This window comes from Fundulus heteroclitus, chromosome 21, assembly GCF_011125445.2.
Source record: "Fundulus heteroclitus isolate FHET01 chromosome 21, MU-UCD_Fhet_4.1, whole genome shotgun sequence".
Taxonomy (NCBI): Eukaryota; Metazoa; Chordata; class Actinopteri; order Cyprinodontiformes; family Fundulidae; genus Fundulus; species Fundulus heteroclitus.
Window position 1 is genome coordinate 9,723,002 of NC_046381.1, and position 26,960 is coordinate 9,749,961.

A 26,960-nucleotide genomic window follows, 5' to 3' on the forward strand; every position below is an offset into this window, starting at 1 on the left:
CCTGCTGGATAAACCTGGTCGGTTAACAGTCCGACCTGATCATTTATTCCAGCATAAATGAGTTCATAACAGCAAGTTAACTAATGCATTAGTGGTATAAATACTTATAAGCTTATAGCTAACATCACCACCATTTGAACTATATTTGTTATAGCGAAATTTTGAGTTGAATGATTTATTATTTAAATTATAATACCAAATTATAATTAATAATAATAAGCATATTCAACCAGCTTATGGCATAGCAACAGTATTTTCGGAACCCTGGCCAAGGATTCCCGGACTCTCACCTCTGTGACCGCACGCAAATCCCAAATTCTCATCGACACGTTTGCAAACAATTATCCTCAAACCTTTCTCTGCCTTTAGAAATACAAAAAGTCGGCCCTCCAGGAAGAAAAAGACACTAGGAGATGAATGAAATCTCCTTACCTTTTTTGTGCGGCCGCACGTTGTGTTTTTCTTCCGGAATGGCGTCCTGACCGAAAAAACGGAAGTTGGTACGTCGTCCTTTGGGTCCGGGCGGAAACACCAATTTGTTACTGTTTCACCGTGCCGTGACTACGGTGAAGCACCCTCGGTGGACCCAGTTCGTTTTACCCAGTCAGGCGACTCCCACTTACTTTTTACCTTGAATGTAGGACGCATAAAACAGACAAGTATGCTTTTAGTTATATTTTATCTAAGTAAAGACAGAGAAATAGTTACAGTCACACCAGCGCTGATGGGCCCCTGATCGGCAGGAAGGCCTCGAGTGCTCATCACGCAAACATTATAAAGGGATCTCGGGACACACCCATACAAGGGCGGTACACATCCAAACTGTGACATCAGCAGGGAAGCTGCGTCACCTCCAGGGTGGTATCTGATAGATATGTGCCAATCTTTTGGGTCAGTGCCATCTAAGTGTGCCATGCAGTTCTGGGATAAACAGCTCGTTCCACTTGACCTTGTTGATATCCTAACATCAAATAATCATAGTCATGGCTTGTGCTGCGTCCTAATACCGTAATATTTCCATACATGTGTGAAGGTATCCAAAAAATAAACATATTCAAAATAACAGTGGCTAAAGTATAGTTTGGGTCGTCTTTTCTGCATATAGTGACATTTTAAAAGCGCTAAACACCGTCAGATGTGAAAACAGGCTCTCTTGTTTAAAACCTAATCTCCTCTCCTCGCGCGTCGCTGTCGCGTCAGCGCGGTGGGGTCACGTGACCGTCAGCAGCCGCGGCAGCAGTGACAGGAGGAGGAGGAGGAAGAGGAGGAAGAGGAGCGGAGGGACCCGACAAGCGTCGGGCGGAGGAACTGGCGAACCGACTGTGTGCGTCTACCTGCCACCGGTGAACCTCTATTCCCAGCAGGTAGGAATATTTGCCCGCTCCATTCTCACTGTACGCTCTCTTAACAGGTTCACAAAACCAAACATAAACCGCGTTTATGTCGTCCTTATTCGCGTCTGAGAGGTTCCCGACGAGTCATTTAAAGTCAGCATTTAAAGTTTCGAGCTGTGCTCTGAAATATGCCGACATGGACTGTCTCAAAAAACAGGTTTATTATTATTATTATTATTATTATTATTATTATTATTATTATTATTATTATTATTATTATTATTATTATTATTATTATTATTATTATTATCATCAAACCTTTATTTATTCGGGTAGACATGAGTTTTCATAAACAAGATAGACCTGTCACCCGGTTGGCTTGTTCTTTATGTAAAATAATAACTAATGTCTTATTACATTGTTTTACTTAGTTTCTCTTGTAAAACCCTCATAAATTAAATGAAACCTCTGTTGTGTTAAAACGTCCAAAATGTTTTATTACAAAAAATATATTTTTCTGAAACATGTCATATTTTGGAACACACTCGGATTATTTCGAGGTAGATTTTCTATGTTTCTCGTAAACATAAATACCCTCTCCTCCCTATGCTGGCTGATGTGGGCTATTTCCCAGACACTTGTTTTGATTTGAATTGTTACATAACAAATGAGGAAAATATGAGGACGCCACAATAAAGCTTACAAATAAAGCCATACATTCATTTTAAGCAAGTTATCAGCTGACCGATCCAGTAAATAATTACATTAAAAAGGGTCAGTTGTTGGAAAATAACAGCCTCAAGAGGCCAGAAACAGAGAGTATCACGTGGGAAGGTTGCCCACAGTCATTAGGAGAAACGTGCAGCAGCAGGGAAAGCTAGATTTGGCCTGATCTTGTTAACAGGATTAACACTTCTTAAGGGCTAGTGTTGTCACCCCACACTCAGAGAGTGAGAGAGAGAGAGAGAGAGAGAGAGAGAGAGAGAGAGAGAGAGAGAGAGAGAGAGAGAGAGCGAGAGAGAGAGTGAGAGAGATAGGGAGGAGGGGGGATTTCTTTGGTAAAGTATAGGACACTATACTTTATAGGCAAAATAAAATCTGTAATTAGAATGTGTAGCTTACACAAAGCACTCCCTTTGAGAACAGGGAAGCTCAGCTATCCTTGAAATGTTTGTTTTCAGCAAACAAAGTAGTTTAAATTCTGATCAAAGATTTACATTTATTTCATTTATTGGTAGTAAGCAATGTGGTTTTCTACTTGATCTACTTTCCCCATACTGGTTTTAGATTGTAGTTTAGCTAAAGTGTTTTCCACCCACTGTCTATACCAGTTTATTTTTGTTTGTTTGTTGTTGTTTTTTTTGTTTTTTTGGGGAGGGGGGCATAGAGGTGGGGTAGACAACTCGCAGGTCCATAAAAGTGCTACCAACTACTCCCCAGTGCAGCCCTAATATTAATTCTTCATATCTGAAGTCAAAGGTACTCTGTGGTGAGCACAGTCTTAATTGCACTGGGAGAATGACCAGTTGTGGCAAAAACATTCATTTGAAACACTTTTATTCTAGCAGGTTTCACATAGACTTGTATTTTTTCTCCGGTTCTGACCAGCACTGGTGCTTTGATATGCACGGGTCTGAACGCTCCCATTTCTCCAAATAACTGTGTCACCGGAATGCTTTATTTTAGGGAGCCATGCAAAGTCTTAGAGTTTATCTACGATACAGCAATACACCTGTCAACATGACATTACTATAATGTCTTCAGTCGCGCCAGAGCAACCACATGTTGGGTCCAAATTAGTTACTTCAAGCAAAATCAGGTTCCATTTTCACGTGGTTAATGGAGTTAAAATATTCAGGTGGGATTTGCAATAGAAAACAATGGAGAGAGCAGGTATTGCATCACTGGATGTTTTTTTTTTTTTAGTAACAGTGAACACAAAATATTTTTGGCTCAGTGGTTAAGAGTAGTTGACTTGCAACCGGAAGGTTGGGGGTTCGATTTCAGCTTCCCCCATCTGAGAAGATGTAAAATTGATGTGCCTTTGCGCACGGCAATTAAACCGATCTGAGTATGGGTTTATAAATGCGAGAACATCAGTGCATGTGATTGGGTGAAGGTGGCTATAGTGTGAAGCGCTTTCAATAGTCAGTATGACCAGAAGACGCTTAATAAATTCAGACCATTTACTGGAAGACGTAAAACCGTAATTTCTGGACTAATTATTTTCACCCTTTGGCTCTCTTTTTTATTGTTCTTTCACTTAAATCCACAATTCACTTTTATTTATTTTTGGTCGTAATCCTCTTGAAAAAAAACAACAGTTTCCCACAGAGAGCCTGTTTTGGGTGGTTCAGGAGAAATTGTTCTGTCTAATTGGAAATCTTTCTCCCTGGCCCTGTTTCCTAATCAGTTATTGTTGTCGTTGTTTTGCCAGGTATTAAATAGTCCTTCTATTCAGCAGAAGCAAAGAAGGTCCATCACCGTTTAGGAAATTTAGTGCTTTCATAGTAAACATTGTCTTGTCGGGTTCTGTATCAGCATATTCTTCTTTTTACCGTGACAATTTGTACACACAAACGTCAAGCTCTAACCAAATATATAGTGCCGAGCATGCAGACAGCTGGCACTCTGCTGCCTGGGCTGACTGATTGTGCAGCACCACCATGGTTTCATCCAGACACTTCTGCTTTGTCTATTCAATGAGCGTTGAACTCTCAGTTCTGCTGTGATGTGCAGGCCGAACCCACGGAAGCACAACGCACACAGAGCAATGTCGTTAGCATAGGAGAAACTGATCCTTGTAACTTTATTTTAACTTTACTAGCCGGCCTAATATGCGGTCCTATCATCACTGTTAACCGTGTAACGAATCAGTTAATTTATCAGGCGATAAAGTCTTTATAATCCACCGTTCTAACAACATCCAAGTCTTTCAAGCGATTAAAGTATTACTCAAACAAAAAGATTAAGCCGTGCCTCCAAGCTGTTTTGCAATGTTTAAAGGGTTTCGAGCGCACGGGATGGTGGCGACTGGGTACTGGTGATTGGATAGATTATGTAAAAAATTTTAGAGTCCAGGTTGGGGATATTTTTCTCTCTGAGTTCCTGTAGAAGGGTCTCAGAAGCTGCGGTACATGGCACTGAGAAGCGGGGCCTACCAGATGAAAAGGACGTAGCGTAAAACGGGGTTTAGTTTACCTTAATGCTGCTGATGTAACATGGAGGTGTCAGGGAGGAGATCCGCAGAGCAGCGGGAGGACCAGCGGCTGCACCTGAAGACCCCATGGACTCTGGTCAGTTCAAGCCATCGTTTTGCCTCTGCCTGAGTTTTCTGTGTAGGCAACGTTGTCCTCTTTTTTTCTCCTCTCTATGTGGATCTCATTCACTGTAGAAGCAGAAGTTGGATAGTTTTCAGAAAGATTACAGAAAAAATGATCAAACTGAATTGCTTGAAACAAAGATTCAACATATACGCAACTATATCGCCTTTGGGGAGCCGATCCCTGAACTCCAACTAATCCCATCTAGAATGACAATTTTGACCTAGTTTCTATTCCCTCTCCAAACAAGCATAGCAATTATTGATTTAACGCAGATGATAGATTTTCAGTTTGCTTCTAATGGATTTTTTATTTCTTTTTTGCTGCCTCACTGGTTGCATGGGTTCATATTGAAATCATGGTACCAGCTTAAAGTCAGCGCAGCTTTCAGCACACACGTTTGTCATCTAATGACTATTGAGAGAGAGAGTACAGTATGTCCAGAGACAAGTCATGGTGTACTCCTGCTGTGTCATTTATTCATCTGGGCGGTTTTGACACTCAGCCTCAGCAGTTTGAATTTAGCTAACCAAAGTGCACTCATTTTGGATTCATGCTTTTATTATTTTAAGTGAGGATGTAAGAAGTGTTTAGAAAAAGTTTTTTATCAGATTTAGACCAAGTATGTTGGAGAATCAAATAGTTTTTATATCTGTTGTAAAGATCCCTCAAGCTGTCAGTCGAGCTACAAGTTGGTTGAAATACCAGACAACCAAGCTAACATTTTCTCCAGCTAACAGCCATTCAAGCCAGCAGCTGCTCAAAGGGAAAGCTAACTAAGCTAACAGCTACTCAAGCTAAGACGTCAAACTAACAGCTGTTCATACTAACAGCAAATCTAGCTAAAAGCTCCCAAAGATCATATATATAAGATAGCAGTTAGTCAAGCTAAAATAAACTAATTGAAGGGTCTAAAACAACAACAACAAAAGTCCCTATACCACATTAGTTCGAGGAAACAATCCTCTGTAGTTACACCATAAATTGAGATGCTCTTTTACATTGTTGGTATTTTTTTCAGCTGAGAAAATTGACATGGGAACCACAAGAGGTTTGGCTGATAAAAATCCTCTATAGCCTGCTGATAAGCGTAATCTGTCTGTTTCCAAACCTCTTTCCACACATTATGTGGATCCCACGCTTAGGCTTCATCCAAAAAATTGTCTAATTATAGCTCCTAGCTCCTGTTCCTTCATCATTCATGGGTCAACAGTAAGAACTCTATTGTGGAGAGGAAAGAAGCTCCAGGTTGCTGTGCTGATTTCGGACAGCCTTTAACTCCTACGTCGTTACACAATAAAAATGCACATGGATGATGTGAGTCACTCCAGAAATGAACTACAAAGTGGGCACTTTCTTCTCTACGGCCATTTTCCAAGAGGTGGCCTGTGTTTATGTGTCATGTCACGCAAAGAATTGTGGGATTCCTTATACTGTAGCTCCCTGGCGCTGGTAAGGCACATCATGAGGTTCCTATGCTAAATTAGCTGTGAGAGGAAGCATGCAGGCTCTATTTCCTGTCTCCTTCTTTACTAATTGCACTATTTGGACATCATTTATCATGGCGACCGCTGACATACTTTTGCTTTGGCTAAAGAGTCCTTACCCAAAAGACATATTTGGATGGAGCGTAGCCCTTCCTGCCCACATAAAAATAATTATTTTCACTTTAGTAATCACACACTTTTTTCTGTTTCTTGTTGTGACATTAGATTTGTGAGGGGATGCATTCAACAGCCATATTATCCTCTGCTGTTGAAAAAATTGTGACATTTAATTCTTCTCTAATCTCCAGTTGATCGAGGCAGATGACCGTTCACTCTGAGCCTGGTTCTGCTGGAGGTTTTTCCTTCCTGCTAAAGGGGAGTTTTCCTCTCCACTGTCGCTTCATGCATGCTCAGTATGAGGGATTGCTGCAAAGCCATGGACAATGCAGACGACTGCCCACTGTGGCTCTACACTCTTTCAGGAGAAGTGAATGCTGCTTGTAAAGACTTGATGCAACCTGCTGGGTTTCCTTAGATAGGAAACTTTTTGACCAATCTGTATAATCTGATTGAATTTGACTTTGGAAAGTGCCTTGAGATGACATGTTTCATGAATTGGTGCTATATAAATAAAATTGAATTTAATTAATTCTCTTACATACAAAAGGGAACAATTAAACATAAAATGTTAACTTTATATATGCAAATTATAATCAAATACAATAGAAGATCAGTTTATCACACCTTAGACTTAAGAGAGCTGAGCTCCTCTTCCTTTCTGACTAAATAGCATCAAAGTCCATCCAGCTGGCATGCAGCTACAATTAAAGCCAAGGTAAATGTACAACTTATTGTTATGCAACTAATTTGTACCAAACTATTGATCGTGCAAAACACAAACTCACAAGCAAGCTCAGAAAAAGTTTGCAGGATGCTTTGTTGACAAGAATGCTTGTGATTACAAGAAACATACTTGCAAACAAAGCTTCTGAACGGGGTGAGAAACTATAATCACCTTTTCCAGTGACGTCAGAGGAGGGAAGGTGTGTCCTAAAGCAGGGAAGACGCGGGCTCGAGCTCTGAAAACCTGACCCTTGTTTGATGTGATGTCAAACGGGTCACGTAAACATAAAGCTGTGCTTCCTATTAAACTGGCTTATCCAGATAATGACCTTATATGTAGAAATGTTGTGGTGTTTGCTCAAAGTTCTTTATAACTTCTTAGTCCAATTGGACCAAAACTTTACATGACACCCTTGTTTTGTTCCAAGTCACTCGTTTAGACTGGATCACAGCCACTATTCACAATATTAACTAATATGATCCTAGATTACTTCAACAACAAACTTAAGTAGAAGCTACTGTAAATATTGTAGAAGTAGTTGAATATATTTTTTGTTCCTTTACTTATCAGCAACAGGATTAACTTTTCTGTAGGCCTGTAATTATCCGGCTACATTCAGGCAGTTTGAAAGTTTGATCACATAAAGCAGAAAGGTCTTGGGCAGATCTTTGCAGCTCCCCTCTGAAACACCTAAAACATGAAATCCTGACCTGGAACTATTTATTTCCTGTCTAGATGATTTTGTTTCGATGTTAAATAAGAGGAAGAGTTCACTACAGAGTGACTAAAAATATATTCAGCATGTAAAGGGCTTCAAACAAATGGTGTGTCATTTAAAGGTTTTGGGCGTGTATTTCTATATTTCCTCTTCACGTGGTAGTGCAGTTCCTTTACTTTCAAGCTACAAGACATCAAGAGAGGAAGTCAGCAGGTTTTAGTGACAAGTCCAAGCCCAGTTGAAAAATGATCCTGAAACACTAAAAATATCTTGTGACCCAGTTTGGACCAGTGTAGCTCTTCAGTTCTGGCTCTTCATGGCAAGGAAACCATTGGCAGGAAACTAGTCAATTAAATCAAACATACTTCAAGGAAGGACATCTGCGGATTCTTTTTAATGAGATTTTATAAACATTTGGGTACTTAGATTTTACTGAGTGCTCTTTTCTGTTGCAGAAAAGGCCTTTTTGTTATATTTGATGTGTTTATTATACAGTAATTTAAACCATAGAAATTACCACATAAGAAACATGGTTCTGCACAATTTCATGAATAAGCTCTTTTGAAACTTGAAAAGGAAAGAAATAACATGGAGAAGCTGTTAATAGCTGTATATGACAATCCTAAACCAATACTCAAGCTGTAATTTACATCGCAGGTTAATGTAGCTATACGTGTGAATCAAAACAAATGCTTTAATCTACAAAACCAAACCAGTTTTCTGTAAAGATTAGACAGAAAACCGGCTGTAATGAAGGACTATCAAGGTTTTAAACACTTAGTTTGACCATAAACACTTTACATGTCATGTTGTCAGAATATGTTTCACACAGGAAGATCATTACTGGTGCACCGCCTCCTATCTCCATTTTCTGGGCAAAAACAATCCGGCTTCTGTGTAAATTACCTCCCAAAGCAGAAATGGCATTAATTTAAAGGTTTGTAGGGTCGGTTTTGAATAATCCACCATGTTTTTATTGAGATCCTAAACATTCTGATATGACAAAAGTCACAATTGCACTTAGCTCCTCTTGGAATAGCTGTTAACTTCATCCTCCGGGACCAGGTAATCTTTCCCAGGTAATAAATAAAGATGTGAGGAGATTTGTTCTCTGCGACTAAGATATCAACTGTAAGAACACCTCACTTCTTATTTTTTATTTTTTTTTTAAACTAAAGTGAGTTAATTTCTGCAGACTGGGGTTCTAGGTTGTTGTGGACCTCCCGCCTCTGCAGCCTTTGTTGCTGTAGCAGAGCCGCTGATTAAATCCTATTCAGCTCTGGACCATTGGAAAGCGAAATGGGACAGAACCTGTGTGTTTAGGGATAGGCTATTCTGAGCAACAGCAGCCTTGTTACAGGGACAGTGACCTAGCACACCAATGGTGTTTATTCAATGGAAACTTATAGTGAGTGTGTTTCCCCAACAGGTGGACACCATGAACTATGTGGGGCAGCTGGCAGGCCAGGTACTGGTGACGGTGAAGGAGCTGTACAAAGGCATCAATCAGGCCACCCTGTCCGGCTGCATTGACGTGATCGTGGTCCGACAGCCCGACGGGACGTTCCAGTGCTCTCCTTTCCACGTTCGCTTCGGAAAACTAGGAGTACTGCGCTCCAGGGAGAAAGTGGTGGGTACACAAGACCTTTTTTATAGGAAATGGTGTTGTCACATTTTGGAGGTGACACAACTTTTGAGAGTGCCTTGTAGGGCTGGATGACGTAGAAAAAAAGCCCATTGATAAAATAGAAATCCTATTGATTGATATCGATAATTATTGAAAGATTCAAAACACATATTGTAAGTTAAGCATTGCCCATTTGATAGTTGACCTAGTTTTTGATGAAGAACACACAAACACTGAATTCAAACCCAACCCCTTATTCAAATATTGAACCATTTAGTTTTTTTTTAACCAAAACTGAGAGTTTTTGAACAAAAAAATGGATTACGAGCTTTCTTAACTCTTTGAAGGGGGCGAAGCTTGGTAACAGAGCATTTCTAGGTCTGTGTTTGTGATTGGTTGGGATCATGTAATGACTGTAGGATCAACCTGCATGATTGCAGGTGCAAGCGGAAGGAAACTTCTTTTTTTATTGACCTATTGTTTTCTATCACACCACATGTCAATTAATGAATTTGTGAGTAAAAGATATTTCACCCTACTTTCGCAGTTTAATACTTCAAGGAGCAGTTTTACTGCATCTCAGTTTTTACTGTAGTAAAAAAAAAAAAAGTAATACTACTATTCTTTAAGTTAAATTTCGGGCTACTTGACCTTTAGATACTTCGCTGAATGAAAAACTAACAGGTTTTAACAGAAAATTCACCAGACACAGACAGACACTCACAGTTTGCATTAAAGTGAGACTTCTTGTTTCTACGCAGTCTTCATTGCTCCGATGTTATTTTCTATCTGCTGAGCCCACTGAGCCACTGGGATATAGTAAACAGTATATATTGTCACAGGGAGAACTTTTTTTCTATTCTTATATTACTTACTGTCAGGGGTGGACAGAGTACTCAGTTTCTGTACTTGAGTCAAAGTACAGATCCTACTGGTGAAGTATTACTCCAATAAAAGTAAAAGTATCTCTGTCAAATTACTACTTAATTAAAAATACTGAAAGCATATGCTTTCAAAAGTTCTTAAGTACTCAAAGTGCTTGAAAATCTGAAAAGTTTTTACACATTACATTTTGATTGAGTGTAGTAGAGAATAATTGGGAAAATGTTCTGCTATACTGGATCAAATATATATTATTAATATTTTTATTTAGCGTTTTTCTATACGCTTTGCAATTTCAGGCATTATTTACTGACTCCTCTTTTTGGTGAAAGCACCACTGCCATTCTGCCACCACAATCACACAGTCACAATTCCTACATGGGCAAGTTGAGTTAAGCGTTATGCACTTGGGCTGGTATTCAACCTGGCAACCGTCCTGGTTGCAGGGCAAACACCTACCCAACGCAGCATAGATATAGCGTTTTTAAACCCGCCCAACAGTTTTACAGCACGCTTAGATTGGTGGTACAAATATAATGTCACACAAATGCAGCCTGTCCGGTCTGCTTGCACCCACTGTACCGGTATGGCAACACCAGTAGGACAAAAAGACTTCATCTTCTCCACGCAATCAATTTAGAGCTCCACATCGCAACCATCATCCACCTCGCAACCATCTTATAGGGATGAAGTGTGCACCCACTGGGAGGCGCCATGTTGCGTCACTATTTCTGATTTCAGTAGCCAAATGTAGACAAACTGTCAGCCATACATTTTCCCTGTCTGTCTTCTATATGAGGACGTGCTGTTGATGGAGGAGTAGAAAACAAGCAAAGACGCCATAGATCATTCTATTTGCTATAAGAAAAAGAAGTAGTAACCGGGAGAAAATGAGAGTCTATATAGGCGCAGCTATTATTACCAGGTGCAGATAATACATGAGGGAGTTTATAGTCGCCTATATTAGACCCCAAATAAGCGACTGCAACTTCAGAAATGAGAATATATATAAAATACCACCACGCATGAAATTTACATGTGACTTTTGAAAAAAGAAAACAAGCAGACTTGGCAAAAGTGTTAAAAACCATTTCACATGATGACTGTAGCTATTAGCTATTAGCTAATACTTGGAGATGTTGACATTGTCACATTTATGATACTCCGTGGCTTCTGTAGTAGCCATTACGCGCTTAACGGCGAAGTCACTCGTAATTTATTCAGCGCACCACTAGACGGTGCACCATTGAAAATCTCAGTACTCTAAATTTACTTAGTTACTGCCCACCTCTGCTTACTGTAGGTGACCTATTGACTTCAAAAGACGTGTTTTAAAAAAAGGGTTATTTCTTATTTTCTTCCACCTGAATTTTTATTTTATCATGATCTTATTAATTTTTACCCTGCTCTTGTTTTACTGTATCATATAAAAAAGCTTTTAGATTAGACTAGCCGGTTCTTTCTTTCAGTACTAATTATTGTGTGTAACTCTTTCTGAGTCCTTGCCACTGTCATACGCATGAATTTCCCCACTGTGGGGCAACAAAGGAATTTATTATGTTCTTAAAATACCACAACTTGGACATACCTATCTTTCAAAAGTTTTTTTTTTTTTTCACAATATGGCTGTTACAGTTCATCGAATGATTTGAGGATCTCAGGCAAATTATCTGCCTTGAAGCTTTAACTATTCAGGGCACTGTGTTCTGGTCTGCCCGCTATCGCTAATGATAGCCTACCCTAAAGATACATTGCTGCCAAGTGCGGTTTGCATCAATGGAGAGTGACAGCGACGGACAAAAAGAAGCACAGAGAAAGTGACATCAAAGGTAACTTCAAATCTAACAAAAAAGAAAACTGCGCTGTGAACTGGCTGCAATCGACTGAGCTTCTAGCGCTGTCGGAGATTAGCTCTCAGATTAGCTCTTAATTACTGATAGCTTAAGTAATTAAGTAAAAAATCTGCAGAATTTGCTAATTGTTTTCATCCGATTAAATTATTAATTGTCAGAATAATTGATAGAATACTGGATTACTAAAATAATCTTCGCTAACAGCCCTAGTTCACTGTTGGGTTGCCGTTTTATCAAATACTGTTACTTGACAAATTTTTTTTCAACAACTGTTTTTTACTTTTACTTGAATAAATGTCTATTGAAATAGTGTCACTGCCTCTTGAGTAAAATTTTTGTCTGGTCTGCTTACCCCTGATCAAGACTAATGTAACGTATCTCATAAAGATAAATTTAATTAACTATTTGATTAGGAGTTTCCATCTCAAGCACATTGTCCTCCAATCCACTCTTCTTCTCACAAGCAAACTTTTCTCTCTCTCCCTTATTTATTGACTACATAGCAGCCTACTAAGTACTAAGATGGGAAGATGAGGCTAAAACTTAAATGAGCTTCTCACTCTCAGTTTTTATTAGTACATCCCATTGAAAAAAAATGATCTGGTAGATTGCATCTGTTGTAGAGTTACAGGAGTGTTAGACTGTGCAGGAAGTAGGCTGTGGGTTTTTCACTGGTGGTTTAAAACATCCTTTTCTGCAAAGAAAATATGAAAGCAAATACAACACTGTAAAATGTCTGTGTCTTACGATTGGATTGGGTTTATTACAGTAACCTTCCCCATGCTTCAGATGCAAGTAAACTATTTTAAATGCATGCTTTATGCATTCCTTTTTGCTTAATTTGTACATAAAAATCACCCCAGAAGCCATTTTTTTTGTGGCCCAGCTTTAAAGTTCAGGTAAATTTGGTGTGCAGATTGTTGTTTTCTGTTAAGCTTCATCGCTATTTGTGTCAGCCTAAAGCAATCTGAGAATGGGGACTTGCTACACAGTAAGGTGTTGTTTTGAAATGCTGATTCTGCAGATTGACATAGAGATCAATGGAGAACCTGTGGAGCTGCACATGAAGCTCGGAGACAATGGAGAGGCCTTTTTCGTGCAGGAGGCAGAGCAGAGCAGCGTGAGTTTGCATATTTTAATGAGTGGTTATTGTTCTGTTTTATCTGTGCAGGGACTTGCAAGAATATTTTATACTCTCAAAAGCTTTTTTTCACCATAAATTCACAAATCCTAGTGTATTTTATTAAGGTTTTAATGTGATATTCTCAAATAAAATAGTGCATAGTTGTGAAGAGGAAGAAACATGATGCATGGTTTTAAACATATTCAAAAACATCCGCAAGTGTTTGTTTCTACCAGCACGCACACCTAGAAAGGTATTCTTCCCCTTCTTCTTTGCATAATAGCTGAAGCTCAATGAAAGTAGACAGAGAGCATCTCGAATCAGTGGTCTAAGCCTTGCCACTGATTTGCTGTTGCTTTCATAGCTGGACTTTATAATACATCAAACTTATATAGTGCTTTTTTTCTGTTTTTGGACACTCAAAGACGCTTTCTCCCCCACCCCCAGAAATATATTAAAAAAAAATCATACTTTAATTGGGCCATTTTGATCCATAAATATGCCTTGATCTCAAGCATCCTATTGTAGCTCTCTAAGAGGTTTTCTTCCAGGATCGCCCTGCATTTCGCTCCATCTCCACAATCAACTCCACTCTTCACTCCGGGGCTGAGGAAGCGCATCCAGCATGATGCTGCCACCACCATGTTTCACTCTGGATGTGATGTGCAGTGTTAGTTACCCATTACACGTAGCAGTTTGCATGTTGATCAAAAAGTTAAACTTTGATCTCATTAGAGCTCTTTCCACCACACGTTTGTCATCTACATGGCACGTGACAGACTATGAACACTCGCTTTGTTTTAACATTGGCTTTCTTTTTGCCATTCCTCTATAAAGCCCAGATTTTTGGGGTTCAGGACTATTAGTTGTCAGGTGTCGACACATTTCCCCACTGTAGTTGTGTAGAGCTGCAGCTTCTCCAGAGTTACCATAGGCCTGGCTGCTTCTTTGATTAATGCGTTACCAGCTCTGTTTATAAGTAGGGTCATGTTTTGGAGATACATGGATACTCTACTGTTCCCTTACAACTAAATGAACAGTTACACTGGATTTCATTTAGGTTTATCAGAGTCAAGAGGGTTTCGGAGTCTCTTACCATGTATAACCTTTCTTTCACTTGACAATGATGCACTACTTTGTGTCGATCTGCCACTTACAACTCCAGCTAAATACCTTCAATATTGTGGATGTAATGTAATAATATGCAAAATACATAAATAAAAATAATCAAAGTGTTTCAAAACTGTTTCAAGGGACACCTCCTTTAGTGACCCTTTTATAATTATACCCTCTGAAATAGGAGGTAATTCCCGCCCACTTGGTGACGTCGCCCATCCCCACGGAGGAGGTTCTGATCAGGAACAAAGAAGCCAGATGTGTGGGGTCAGCAGAAGCCTGTCAGCCCCTTGTTCCAGAGCCGGACTCTGCACACCATCAACTTTGCTCAAGCTCCTCTGGCAGGAAGAAGAGGCGACGCAGGAGGAAGCACAAATCCGAGCCACGCAAGGAGGAGCAGACATGCGCATTAGGGGAGCAGGAGCTGTGTGAGTGCAGCTCAGATGAGGAGCAGCATGCAAACGGTGGAAGGTGAGCCTGAACTGAACTCTAATCTGCTGCTCAGTGACTGTGTTATTAATTTAATTTTTTAATTATCAGAACATCATCCCTGTCAATGATGAAGGACACCGTGGACCATAGGCAGCACTCGCCTCTCACCGCCCTGGAGTGGGACAGCTACCCTTTCTCTGATGGCGACTGGTCTCCCTGCCCCTTGTATGAACCTTTCACTCCATGCATTGCAAAAGTTTTTACACCAGTTGAACTTTTTCACATTTTGCCACCATGCAACCACAGCCTTGATTCTACTTAACCGAAACTGTATGCAACACAAAAACACCCGTGTTAGGCAAGTTACTTAAGAAAGGTAACTAGTTATAGTTACTTCTCCTAAGAAGTAACAGAGTCACTAACTCAGTTACTGCCCTATCAAAGTAAGCAGTTACTTGGTAAAGTTACTTTTTACGATCTAAAATGTCAATGAATTTGGAGGATTTTCCTGTTATTGGTACTTTAAGCTACTAATGAGTTCACTTATTAAATATAAAATGCAACCTAATTAATTAAGTGGACTTAATATCTGACAACATTGAACACTCATCTATGCTAGTTTAGTGTGTGGTGGGACAAGTGAGTTAAGAATCAAGACAATTTGCAGTATATTTCTGTAGATGTGATTGTTATTATGTTTAATGTACATAATAAAAAATAATAAACAAATTAGATGCTTTAGAATGTGATAATTATTGCATATGATGACTGGTGGTATATGTACAGCAATAATAAAAAATATATATTTTCAAGCACTGTGACAAATTAAAATGTACTTCGTGTTAAAACCAAGTCGGGGCCAGACAACAGCCAGACAGAAATTACTTCAAGCATTTTCATGATTATGACAGTAAAGAATCACCAGCATACCGCTGAAGAGGTAAAGTACAAAACTAAGGAATCCAACTGCAAACCTAACTTAAAACAACCAACAACTTTAGCTTTAGCATGAGAAACTTCAAAAGGGTGTTTATAATTCTAAAAGGGACTGTAATGACATAATAACAATTAAAGAAAACTCCCTCAAGGTCCCTGGTAGTGACTCAGTGGAAATTTGCTGTTTTTGTTTTGCTTACGTCAGGAATCTGTGCGAGCCCTCGTCTCCCAAAAGTGACTCCGAGCTGATGGTGAAGCCGGCAGACAGCATGTTCAGGTCCGATTCCCACATGCAGTGGAGCTGGGGGGAGCTCCCTGAGTCAACAAGGGTCCGAGTCATTAAGCTACAGCAATATTCACAGTTACTCCATACAAAGGCCTACGTAGAGATATATTTACATCATTTTACTTCCTCTGTCTGTGTCCAGGTCAACAAAAAGTCTGAGACAAAGACGCTGAGCATCACCCCGTCGGAAAGCACACATTTCAGGGTTATTCTGAGCTCAGAGGCCATGGAGGAAGAGCCGATCATGAAGCAGAGCTCCACAGAGTCCGTTTGTACCATTGTGAAGCCCGAACCTCGGCTTGTTAAACCTCGTCAGTGCAGCTGCAGTCCACAGCCCCCAGAATCACATGGTGCGAACAATACCGGACCTAAGCAGGGCTTTTCAGACATAAAGTCGAGCCGCTTTTCCTCTGAGTCGAGTCCCGCCAGCGCTGAGTCCAGCTCAAAAAACGTACGGAAGCCCAAGTGGACGTCTTCACCTCCCAGCCGCAGGAACAGCGGCTCTGCTCCCGGCACAGGAAGCGCAGAAGCTGGAGACCCTCTGGCTGTTAGTCCTGATGCTAAAGCCTCATCTAAGACCACAGACTCGCCTGTCAAAAGGAAAGGTAACGCTCTAAAAATTCTCCACAACCTTTGAGCTTTGCAGGACGGAAGTACAGACAGAAAGAGATAAAGAACGTGGACGTTAGTCAATCTCAGCACATTTAATTGTCTGAAAAGAAACATTGAAAACATTAAAACAGGAAAGAATAATAGTTGGTAGTGTCTGAGCTAACAGGCTTAGGACTTCCTCCAGATCTCTGTACGCGACAACAACTACACCCAGTCTGAATGTAAGTGGATGCTAACAGGCAGGATGTGGTTTCAGCGCGGGCCTTTAGTTCACACTCTGTGTCTGGGGCTCCACTTCGATCACACACCGAGGTCAAAAACAGACGAGGAAGTGAAACAAAGGGAAGTCGGGCATCTCAGCAAAAACGTTCTGACAAATTTGTTCTTCTCTCTTTACGGAAAAGTTGTGAGGAAGAGGAGCCAGCACCAAGGGCCTGAAGATATTTACCTCGAAGACCTGAGTGCTCTCGAGCCTGACGTTGCAGCTCGGTACTTCCCAAAAAGGTGCAAAACCGGAAATTCTCTCAGATTTTAATTCAGCTCTAAGGGTTATTTCTGTATTTGGTAATAAGGCATCTATAATCAGCCTGCAATATAAACAGAGTCTCAGAGGAAGTAAATAAAAATCATCACTGGAAACTTGGTGTTGACTGCATTTATAGCTTTAAAGTATCTGAATCTGGACTGTCCCTATTCCAGTGAGACTGAGCAAGAACCGAAGCACTGGGTGGAGACGGGGCAGCGCTCTGGATCCCAGTCCCCTCAGTCAGTGGGGAGCGCAGCAGCAGACAGCGGGACTGAGTGTCTGTCCGACTCTCCCAGCGACCTGCCGGACGTCACGCTGTCTCTGTGTGGAGGCGTGGCCGAGAACGCAGAGATCCCAAAAGGTCAGCGGTGGTCTTTGTCAAGAGCCGCAGACATGTTTGATTTACTCATTATCAGGAACCAGGGTAGTTTTTCTAGGCCTATTATTTACCCGCCTTCTTTTTCCACTGCATCTCCAGCAGCTGCTGTATGTGCACAGTTCTGTTGCTACATGTACCACTTAAATATACGTATAATATACATTTCCTAAGAGTTTTTAGGGTTTTAAACGTGTTTCAGATTGTAGCCGCTGAACAAGAGGTTATTGCAGTACATCACGGCGTTGTAATCCCGATAAGATGCAATTAGTGCAGTGAATGCATAAACACGTTCATCTATGTGTCTAAACAGTTTGAAGTGACTTTACAGAGGTTTACAGAGTGTAGCTGCTGTAAAAGAATAATTTGTGAACGACTTTTAAATGTATTTATTTCTCTTGAACGCAGCCTTTTTTTTCCACTCTGGAGGCAACACACTCCTCCAGGTGGTATAAAGGAGGAGTGATCCTCTTAGCATCAGTGGATGTAATTTACAGTAATTTACAGTAATGTAATTAACAGCTTGAAGATGATGATCTGAGATCTTCGCTCTTAGTTTAATACTTCTAGCCCTTATTTTTCTCTCTCGTCATAAGTTTGAAATCTTGATTATGTGACAAATGAAACTTAGTTATTAAACTCAGTTTGTATAAGGTCAGCATTTCTGGGATTCAATATTCCCAATTCAGGTTCAGTACTCTTAGTGTCCGTTAAAGGGTAAATTTGGGTTTATTCCCATAATTAGAAACAACCAAGCCAACAAAACACAATAAACAAGAAGTAATCTGGTGTAATAAAAGCTTACATAAAACACAGACTACCAAATTTGAGCTAAAAAAGTAGGAACAAGTTAATAAAGTGCTAAATTAAATTATGGGAAGTCATAGTAGTAATAGGAGGATTTAAACACCAATCTCCACACTTGTTGGCACATACTTGTATTAAAGGTTGTTTTTATCTATATTGTCAACAAATGTAGTAAAACAGAGTACATTTTTTTGCTTTTTGAAGATTTTAATGCAGAGGTGCCAATACATGTTGAGTATGAGTTCAGGTTTTAGGGAGTATAGTTCTCCATGTAGAAGGAGGAAGAAGAAATTGCTTTAAGAAGGGATCAAGGCTGGACTTTGACTGTAATTTTCGTCATAGATTTGTATATAAGGTTGCTACATTACACCAGCTATTTCACTGGGAACACCAAAAGGTTTGAACGAGCATTTTCCGTTTTGTACACAAACCGAAAAAGTCTGTTTTTTGTATCTCGTAGCCTTTCAAAATGGGCTGTTGACCAAAGTTGTGTTCGTTTTCATTCAGAAAAATTCATGGAGCACATGATCACCTACAATGACTTTGCAGAAAACCCAGCTATCATCGACAATCCAAATTTGGTGGTCAGGATTGGTAACCGGTGAGCGTCATCCGTTCAACAAACATCCCAATTCGTTTTGTTGAAAGGTCTGAAAGATTAGGGATTAAAGGATCTGTATTTTGCAGATATTACAACTGGACTCTGGCAGCGCCTTTGATTCTTAGCATGCAAGCCTTCCAGAAGAATCTGCCGAAGGTATTCTCTGGTCTGACGTGTCTCGCTTGCTCTGGTCGAAGGATTTTTTGCTCATAATTGGGTTTATTTGAATGACAGGCCACAGAAGAAGCCTGGGTGAAGGAGAAGATGCCCAAAAAGTCCGGCCGCTGGTGGTTCTGGAGGAAAAGCAGCACAAAGCAGGTGGAAACTATAACATATCTGGTTGTGCAACCTTATGAGTCACATATGTGGAGGACAATGGAAATTCCTGTTTGCATTGCAAATGAGGAACATGTTGCCCAAAAGGCCCAGCAGCCTCGTCGTCCTTGTTTTGCATTATTATGTACAGACTTTTTCCTTTTAGACGAGCTCTTTATATTGTCTCCCTTTTTAAATATTTATAACGTCTCCCTCCTCTTCCTCTCTTTAGTTATCAATTGAGAGCAAGCTGGAGAGACAGGAGTCTGCGAGCAGAGAGAGCCCTGCCCTCCACCAGGCCCCAGAAACCCAGTGAGTCAGCAACCGGGCTGCGTTCAGAGTCCTGACAACACGACAATAACAGAGCAACACGAGCTGTGTGGGCTAAACCTGTCCCACATAGGATGGATTAGCATGTTAGTCAGCGCTGAGGTCTTGTGACCTATAAACCGATGACCAATAAACTCATTAAGAAGCTAAGGCGCAAAACATATCCAAAACAGATTATTTAGCGCACACGCCTCATGCTTTTCAGGGAAGAGTTGTCCAATTAGGGATTTTTATAGGTAATTATTATACATAGCTGCAGTTTTAAGCAGATGTTAGGTGTGATTTATGTAGATGAGCAGATGTGCTGCCCTCTGGTGTCAGCAATAAGTACTGCTGATCGATCTGATTTTTATACATTAAACAGAACTGAGTCTTTAACATCAGGGAAATAATTATTTCTTATGTAATTTAAGTGACTTCAAGTCAGATAATGTTTAAGCATTTGAGCTATTCTCTTTCAGGGTGGAATGGTTTTGCACAAAAGAAAATCCTGCAAAGATTTTTTTTCAAAACAAAAATTTGGTTTGGATTTTCTCCAATCCACTCAGTTCAAAATTATACTTGGAGGCTCAAAATATATATAAATACATCAACCTTGATTGATATTTGGTTAAATGTTCCTCAAAATACAAGGAAGTCCTAAAGAAACTCAATTTGTTAGTTTTTTAGCCTACAACAATTTTCTGTCTTCATTCTAGCTCAATATTCGGTTACTCTGCTCCTCAAACCAGTTGAACTTCCCAAAGCTCTGAACTCAGCGTTGTTGAAAGTGTGCTGGTTTATGCCTAAAAAGAGAGTTCAGTGTTTAGTTTATTTAAATAAACTATCAGTTTCAATAGAAACCAGGTGGATACACAACCAGTAATTTGCCAGAAGCTTGTTGGTGGGTACAAGGTGTGTCGTTTTCATGCAACTTTAACTAAACATAAACAGGGTGAATATACACCTTATAGAAAGATATAAGGAACACGTCAAAAACACATTAGATCTTAAATGCAAAACAAATCCCTTTGGATATCCATACTGAAATGGAATTGGTAAAGTTTCATGAACAAAAGGATGGCACGTTATCAGGTCAGGGCATATGGCCTGAAGTATCACTGCAGGAACTCAAGATGTTTCTCAGTATTTTGTATATAACAGTGGTATCAGTTCCTCCAAAAACTGCTTGCCGGGCATTATCATGCACCAGGAGGAGCTTACTGCCCCAGCGAAGGGTCTAACAACAGCTCTAAGGATTTCATCCCGATGCCTAATGGCAGTCAGGTTGCCATTGTTTATCCTGTTCAGGTCTGTGCGCCCCTCCATGGAGATGCCTCCCCCACCACCAAACTGATCTAGTTAAACAATGCTGCAGGCAGCATGTTGTTCACCACAGCTCCCACAGGCCCTTCACATGAGCTCAGAGTGAACCTGCTTTCATCTGCTAAAATAAGAAGGTGCTGAACTTCTCAGTTCTGGTGTTCTCAGGTAAATATCAGTCAAACTTTGTGGTTTCGGGCAGTGAGCACAGGACCTACTAGAGGACATCGGGCCCTCAGGCCACGCTCGTGAAGTCTGCATCTAATGGTTTGGTCAGAGACATTCACACCAGTGGCCCGCTAGAGGTCCCTTTGTGGAGCTCTATTGGTACTCGTCTTGTTCCTCTTTGCAAAAAGCAGCAGATACCTGTCCTGCTCATGGGTTTAAGGACCTCTGATGGCCCTGTCCAGCTCTTCTAGAGTAACTGCCTGTCTCCTGGAATCTCCTCCACGCTTTTGAGACCGTGCTGGAAGACGCAGCAAACCTTCTGGCAATGGCTTGTATTGATGTCCATCCTGGTGGAGTTGGACCACCTGTGCACCCTCTGTAGGGTCCAGGTATCGCCCTATGGTACCAGTAGTGACACTGACCTGGGTCAGCTAAAAAACTATAAATAAGTAGCCAAAAAGATGAGGAGGGAAAATGTCAGTGGCCTCCACTAGCAAAACCATCCCTGTTTTTCGGTTCGTCTCATTGTTGCCCCTTTAGTGAACCTGTTGTTAATTTCATTAATTTCATTCATTCAATTAACAACCACTGAGCGGACCAGATCAATACTTGAAAAAGCTCCTTAGATTTTTTTGAGCAGCAGGCTATAATATTCTATCCAGTATTTCTTATTTTCAGTCTGTGAGTTAGAAACTTTCCACATGAATTCCAACTTTTCCAGGGGTGAAATGATAATTTCACCCCTGGAAAGAACAGGCCATGTAACTTTTATATGTTTAAAATAGATGTGGATCAGTGTGTGTGTGTGTGTAAACGTCTCACCAGAACTGTTTACTGTCTCTATCCTGCAGGCAGAAAGCTTCAGAGTGGTCCAGTGACGAAGAGACCAAGGAGCTGAACGGAGGAGCGCCTGGTCTCAAACCCAGTGAGCGCGTGCAGACAGAAGCCACGGCCCCGTGTCACTCCTACAGGAAATCCCTCCGCCTGTCGTCTGATCAGATCGTAAGTTCCCTGGCGTGAGCCGTGTGGATCAAACAGAGTTTACATGGCAGTGTCAGAGAAACGTCTACTCGGCTGTTTCAGCTCGTGTGGATAAAATAATAATAAAATCCTGGCATTCTTCACCAGAATATCCCTTTTTTTTTTAGAAAAACAACAATTTAGCACTTTGAAATAGAAGTACAAATCAGACCTACAGATTTTAAGTACATTTTCGTACGTTTCTGGTGCTGCCAAGGAGTTAAGAAATCCTTTCTTTACAACTGAAAACCGACACAGCAGCAGAAAATTCACCAGAATATGCATTAAACAATTACCGTATTGATTGGGTGCTTCTCAAGACTCTGAGCGTCGCTGTTGTCCAACCTTGAAATAAATTAAACTTAGAGGTAGAGGGAACATTCATATTTCATGGGATTTAAACTGGGATTCATCCTTCAGTATGTAGAATTAGGACATACAAGCTGAATAACATATTGTTAGACAAATTAGAAAATAGTTTGTTTCACCATTCTGACTTACCTGGTATTTTTAAATAGCTTAACACTCATTTCAGTTTAATGTAGTCATATTCAATACATTAGAATGTGTTCCAATGTGGCACATTTGTCAGGTTATATTTTAAGTACCTTTTAAAAAGAACCCTTCAGAATGCATTAAGATAAATATACTTTCATTAAGACCACATTTCTGTATTAAAATGTTTTGGGTTTTTTTCAGGTGAGGGTGGAATGGGTGTTGATGTAATATTCTGATCTTAAATGTGTTTTCATTGGCTGTAAGCAGAAAATCATCACGACTAACAGAAATAAAGGCTTGAAAACATCAGTCTTTATGTAATTAACCATTAGAATGTTCCACTTACAATAAAACCAAATGTCAAAATGTAAAGCTATTTTTGTGGTGATCCTTTTCTTATTTTGTCACATTTTTAAAGGCTGAGTTTATTTTAATAATCTCAATTTAGTACATTTAGAGATGCTGCATTGCTACAATGTCTTAAATATGTGGCCAGTACAAGGACATTTCCAATTCCTTCTACCCCCCCCCCCCCCCCAAAAAAAAAAACAACAAAAACAAACCTTATGTTTGAAACATGAAGACTTTCTTCAACAATACACACGTCAATGCAATCTTTGGCTCCATAAAGATAAACTGTTAATTGTATATATTTAGAGCTTCCAAACTGTTTATCTGCTGCAGGCCAGCCTGAAGCTGAGAGACGGACCAAATGACGTCACGTTCAGCATAACCACTCAGTACCAGGGAACGTGCCGCTGCGAGGGCACCATCTACCTGTGGAACTGGGACGACAAGGTCATCATCTCCGACATCGACGGCACCATCACCAAGTACGGAAAACGTCCACACTTGGCCTGCTGTTGTGGAAAATATCCATGTAGGATGTGTCACAGAACGTTAGGCTCCAGAGCAGAAATCAGCTTCACCATAGGGGTGCACTGATGTAGCAGCAGGGCTGCACAGCGACCATGGAACTGCTGGTAGCGCTGTTGCCTTGCAGCAAGAAGGTTCTGGTTTTAAATCCTGGCCGCATGTTCTCCCTGTGCATGCGTGGGTTCTCTCCTGGTACTCCAACTTCCTCCCACAGTACAAAAACATGACTGTTGGGTTAATTGGTCTCTCCAAATTGCCTTTAGGTGTTCATGCGTGGCTGTGTCTCTGCATTGCCCTGTGATGGACTGGGACAGAAACCTGATGAGGATGTAACCAACCTGACTTTGCTGCTTAGCTTTTGAACTAAATAGAGCTCATTATGTTGACTATTTCTATGTTTTATGTCTGTTTAAACTAATGAATTATTCTATTCATGTCTTTTGTGTGTTCTTTGTTTTTTTAACTACCTCTGTCAACTATCCAGCTCTTGCGGTGAGAATAAGACTATAAATAGACCCACTCACAATGCTGCGTTACACACTGAAAAAACTTAATTAAAAATAAGTAAAAATTTCATTAAATTAGTGTATTTGTCCTTAATTTGAGCTGGTAAATAAGATTATATGCCAATGGAATGAGTATTTTTACACCTAAAATAAGACAATTAGATAAACTACACTTGAAATAAGATGATGGAGATGAGTTGCTCCTATTTTAAGTTCAAAAATCTTATTCCACTGGCAGATCATTAAAACTTGCTGCTCAGATCAAGGACAAATACACTCATTTCAAGAAAACGTAACTTATTTTTACTCATGTTTTTGCAGTGCAGTGAGCCGGCCAGTCGATCCGCATATTTATCCATGTCTCCAGCTGCTTTGAGAGTGATGTTATTTTCAAAAGATCCAGCCCAAAAATGTTTCCGTGCTGCTTTAAATCAGCACCACTGAGATCAGATTGTTCTCCTGTTTCTAACAACAACAATAAAACCCATTCGCCCTCTCGTGTTTTCTTCACAGATCGGATGTTTTCGGTCAGATTCTGCCTCAGCTCGGCAAAGACTGGACTCACCGGGGAATCGCGAAGCTTTATAACTCGGTGCATGAGTAAGAGCCAACGTCAGCCTCCACGACCGCACCAAGACACATTTTAGTGAAACGCCTCAGCCAGTGATCATCTGACTGTTGCAGGAACGGCTACAAGTTCCTGTACTGCTCGGCCCGGGCCATCGGCATGGCGGACATGACCCGGGGGTATCTGCACTGGGTGAACGACAGCGGCACTCTTCTTCCTCAGGGACCGCTCATGCTTTCACCAAGCAGCCTCTTCTCTGCCTTCCACAGGTGGGAAATCCTGCTGAGATCAGACACGCAACTGCGTGAGAACATGACAGCAGTGATAAAAAGATCTGACTTTAAAGCTAACCAGATAAAAATGCAGATCTGTGCATTCAGTTGTGCCTTCATGATTGAACTTGATTTTGTAAAGTGCCTTGAGATGACATGTTTCATGATTTGGCGCTATATAAATAAAATTGAATTGAATTGAATTCAAGTTGCTCTGTGCAGATCTAGGATCAGCAGACGTTTCGTCAGAGGATAAATCTCCGTTTATTTTTTGTTTTAAGAGAGGTCATCGAGAAAAAGCCAGAGAAGTTCAAGATCGAATGCCTCGCGGACATCAAGAACCTGTTCCACCTAAACGCTCAGCCTTTCTATGCTGCCTTTGGGAACAGGGAAAACGTGAGTTGAAATATTCTTGCAGTGTTGCAAGTTTATGGTTATTAAATGTGTAAAAAAAAAAAAAATCATCCTTTTCCTTTCATGTGCTTTCCCCATAAGGATGTTTTTGCCTACAAACAAGTGGGTGTGCCTGCGTGTCGGATATTCACAGTCAATCCTAAGGGGGAGTTGATCCTTGAGCAATCCAAAGGCAATAAAACATCGTAAGTAGCGACAAATCATTTCTTGTTTGTCAGCCGTTCCTCCCGTACACATGTTTTAAGATTTTTTTTTTTTCCCCCCGCGTTGCTTGTTGGTAATATATACAACTAAACTTGGCAGCTACAGCAGGCTGAGTGAGCTGGTGGAGCACGTTTTCCCGCTGCGGAGCACTCAGCACTGCGCCACCTTCAGCTGTCCGGACTTCAGCTCCTTCTGTTACTGGAGGCAGCCCATCACAGAGGTGTGCTTCGAGGAGCTGCTGTAACTTCAGAGATGCACTTTTTAAATTTCTAAATTTACAGGCTGCTAAAGTAGCATTTGTAGCATGTGGATGGGTAAATATCAGGGATATGTTCATGTATTCCTCAGTACTTCAAGCATACGGTAGTGTCTGCATTCTGTTGTATTTAATGCTTAAACTACACAGAACATATTTGCACCTATAAATCCCAACTTGAAATGCAATACTCTCAAGCTTTTACACCTTAACATAAAATGCAAAATGGTTAAAGCTTTGTGCAACTGTAGCAGACCGTAAAAAGGTTCATAAATGTTAACATTTGATCACAGGTAGGAATCATAAATCTTCATGTAAGATTCAATCTTAAAACCTTCGACTGACTGGATAGTGCCCAATAAAACTAGACAATCAGAATAGAGACAATTTTGTTGCATTTGTAGTCTTCAGGAAATGAGAGTTGTCTATCTTTTACTGTCTATTGAGGCTACACAGATGGACAGATGGCGCAGTATTTACCAGTTTTATCCAAAGCTGTTTGTATTCAACATAAAAATATCATCTCGTTGTCTTAAAAGTTACAATTTCTCCACAACTAGCTACACTGAAATATTCTAGCAGAGTTTTTGTGAAGAAAGTGTTCTGTTTAATTTTGTGTAGTCAGATTTTTTGCTTTCCACAACAGACAGTTGAACCCAGAAACCTCGTACCGTCGATCCTTTAACAGCAACCGATCAATATTTTATATGGTTGGCAGACTTGATTGGTTGCTGTCCATTAAGTTTGAGTTGTAAAGATTGTGCTAATATCGGCTCTCGTAAGGCTCATACAGAGGGTAGCCAAGTTTTACACCCAAATGTCTGCTTTCTAGCTGTGACCAGAGGTTCACATACTGCAAAAAAAAAAAAAAATTCTACAATTGCACAAAAAATACTCATGCAAGCACAAAATATTTAGCCCAAATTTGTGCACAAACGTTTTTTTTTTTTCTAATTGACAACCGTTTTCTTGCAGTTCTGATAAGAGGTGGATCCCTAATCACTTCTGTAGGGATTTAATGGAGTCAGTATATAGCGTTCCCTTTATGGCCTTACATTTCATTTAGTTTGAACAGCTTTGGAGAAAGAAAACAGGTTGTGATTTGCTGCTTGAAACTGCATTAATGTGGCTCAGTCCAGACAAATGAATGTAGATCCTGCTGCTACTTGATAATATTTTCTGTAAATCTATAGTTAAATTCAGGGTTCACTGTTCATTTGTTAATGAATGTTGACTTTTTGCCAGATGCTCCTGCAGGATTTTCTTTGTGTTATTAGTAGAAACTGTCTAAAATGTATCGCATTCTTTCTGTGAAAGTGACAGGCTATGTGTGAAGAGACCACACTTT

The 26,960-nt window shown here is 40.3% G+C and overlaps 1 protein-coding gene across 1 annotated transcript; it reads left to right on the forward strand.

The window, feature by feature from the left end:
- The first annotated feature begins 1,254 nt into the window (after window positions 1-1,254).
- LOC105918105 (phosphatidate phosphatase LPIN2) lies at window positions 1,255-26,907 on the forward strand. Its single transcript, XM_036125167.1, has 20 exons — window positions 1,255-1,364; window positions 9,136-9,336; window positions 13,093-13,188; window positions 14,492-14,778; window positions 14,848-14,964; window positions 15,881-16,004; window positions 16,104-16,566; window positions 16,978-17,077; window positions 17,273-17,460; window positions 18,790-18,883; window positions 18,970-19,039; window positions 19,118-19,201; window positions 19,431-19,510; window positions 21,850-22,000; window positions 23,201-23,349; window positions 24,412-24,498; window positions 24,583-24,735; window positions 25,020-25,134; window positions 25,234-25,337; window positions 25,456-26,907. The coding sequence occupies exons 2-20, from the start codon at window positions 9,145-9,147 to the stop codon at window positions 25,598-25,600; spliced, it is 2,799 nt and encodes a 932-aa protein (XP_035981060.1). The 5' UTR covers window positions 1,255-1,364; window positions 9,136-9,144; the 3' UTR covers window positions 25,601-26,907.
- Window positions 26,908-26,960: the final 53 nt, after the last annotated feature.

Bases quoted from the DNA above. Each gene is read 5' to 3' on its own strand.
- LOC105918105 (XM_036125167.1), top strand. From the start codon at position 9,145: ATGAACTATGTGGGGCAGCTGGCAGGCCAGGTACTGGTGACGGTGAAG. The intron at 9,337-13,092 runs GTGGGTACACAA...CTGATTCTGCAG, and splicing joins TGCGCTCCAGGGAGAAAGTG to ATTGACATAGAGATCAATGG. The intron at 14,779-14,847 runs GTGAGCCTGAAC...TTTAATTATCAG, and splicing joins CAGCATGCAAACGGTGGAAG to AACATCATCCCTGTCAATGA.